Source organism: Saprolegnia parasitica (genome assembly GCF_000151545.1).
Source record: "Saprolegnia parasitica CBS 223.65 unplaced genomic scaffold supercont2.515, whole genome shotgun sequence".
Lineage (NCBI taxonomy): Eukaryota > Oomycota > Saprolegniomycetes > Saprolegniales > Saprolegniaceae > Saprolegnia > Saprolegnia parasitica.
The window spans coordinates 1-1,845 of record NW_012156909.1 but is presented as its reverse complement, the minus strand read 5'-3'; the positions used below and the strand labels follow the sequence as shown (position 1 = coordinate 1,845).

Here is a 1,845-nt window from a genome sequence, read left to right as displayed (position 1 = left end):
TCGTACGGGCTCTGGTTGAGAATCTGAAAGAGGAGGTCCGTCACCTCTTTCGAGCGATCTTCCGTGCCTGGGAAGACAAGGTCCTTGCGGTCGTAGCGTGAGATTTTCGAGTAGACAGCGAGCACCACATCCTTGTCGTTCTCCAAGTCGTCGCACGCAAACGGTGTGATGCCGTAGAGCATCTCGTAGATGAGGATGCCGAGGCCCCAAATGTCGACGCCAAAGCTATGGCCTTGCGCCGACACCATCTCGGGCGCCGTGTACTCGGCCGTGCCGCACAGCGTGTAAGTGCGCAGATCGTCAATCTGCTTGGCATACCTAATCCAACGTATTTTATATATGGACAAGACAAATCCATATCGTGGAGTACCGAAAGTCGTGCAGCTGGACGTAGCCGTTGTCGTCGAGCATGATGTTTTCCGGGTTCATGTTGCGGTACACAATCCCGACATCATGCAGCGTCTCGAGACCAATGAGCAGCTGCGCCGCGTACTGCCGCACGACGTCTTCCGAGAATTTGGTTTCGGCGTCGAGCATCAACCCGGCAATGTCGCACACCATGTTGGAGTTAAACGCCATGTAGAGGCCGTTGGCGTCGGTCCACGTGCCCATGCACACGGGAACCGTCGCGACCGAGATGGGTCGCTTCATACTCTTGTGAATCGCGGCTTCGCGCATGACCTCTTCGATCTTGTTGTTGGCCTTGGTCTGTCGCTTGGAGACGACGCGGACCGTGAGCCGGACTTTGCTCGTCGTTTCAAACGTCGTGAGGGTGCCGACCTAGTTGATGCAATGAATTGAAAGAGGTAAGAAAAGATATCAAAGACCTCGCTTGTCTGTGCGACGCACTTGAAGCTGAGCTGACCACGCGCCACGTCGTTCTTGACCGAGCTCGCCTCGGGGCTGTGTTCGCGGAGGTTGCTCACGGCGATTTGAAAGTTGTGCTTGGCCTCGCGCTGCGCACGGTCGTTGTCAATGATCTTTTGGAGCGGCCCGAGAATCTCCTCGAAAGCCTGGCGCCCGATCTGGAGCAATTTCGTGCGGCCGACGCTAATGACGTTGGCGGCACGGGGCGCGTCGTTGAGGAGCGCGCGCTCGCCAAAGTACTGGTGCTGGCGCAGCCGAAGGACTTCGCGGCTCGTGCGCTCTGTGGTGCCGGGCGCGACGTCCCACACCGTGCAGAGACACGCGCCTTCCTTGATGACAAAGAACGTGTTGCCAATTGTGCCCTGGTTGATGATGTAATCGCCGTCTTCAAACGTGATTTCGGTCAAGTTGGTCGCGAGCCGCTCCAGCTGCGTCGTCGTGAGCGACTTGAGCACGTCCACCTTCTTGAGCGTCTGGACGATGACGTTGGTCGGCGACTTCATGAAAACGAGTCGGAACGCGCGGCAGTCAATGGCCCACAAGACACCTTTTGTGAGCGCAATCACCGACGACGACCGCGGTGCGTTGTGCATGAGCGCGAGTTCGCCAAACGACGGATGCGTGTCGCCGCGGTACACGTGAACAATGTCTTCGCGCACGCCGTTGGACGTCTCGTTCTTGACCGTCACCTAGTTTTTTCATTTTACTATCGGCATTTTTTAAATGGATATATCGCACTTGGTAGTCGCCGCTTTGGACGCAATAGAAGCGGTCGCCCGGGTCGCCTTGGCGAATGACCACATCGTTTTCGTTGACCGTGACCTTGACCATGACCTTGTAGACGTCGTTGCGCTGCTGCGCCGTGAGCTGCTTGAAGAGCCAATTGGTCTGCGTGATCTCTTGGATCTTGTCCATTTCTTGCTTGGATTTGAGAATCACGTGGTCGTTCATCTTGTAGTTGAGATCTTCTTCGGTCAC

General features: G+C 56.3%; 1 protein-coding gene across 1 annotated transcript in view; it reads right to left on the bottom strand.

Annotated features, from left to right (window-relative positions):
* The window catches only part of SPRG_21885 (AGC/PKA protein kinase), a gene marked incomplete at both ends in the record, with an annotated part of 3,992 nt that extends 2,174 nt beyond the window's left edge, over window positions 1-1,818 (bottom strand). The window contains 4 exons of the mRNA XM_012356589.1: window positions 7-318; window positions 371-780; window positions 828-1,556; window positions 1,606-1,818. Coding sequence (XP_012211979.1) covers window positions 7-318; window positions 371-780; window positions 828-1,556; window positions 1,606-1,818 — 1,664 coding nt within the window. The remainder of the gene's footprint in view (window positions 1-6; window positions 319-370; window positions 781-827; window positions 1,557-1,605) is intronic.
* Window positions 1,819-1,845: the final 27 nt, after the last annotated feature.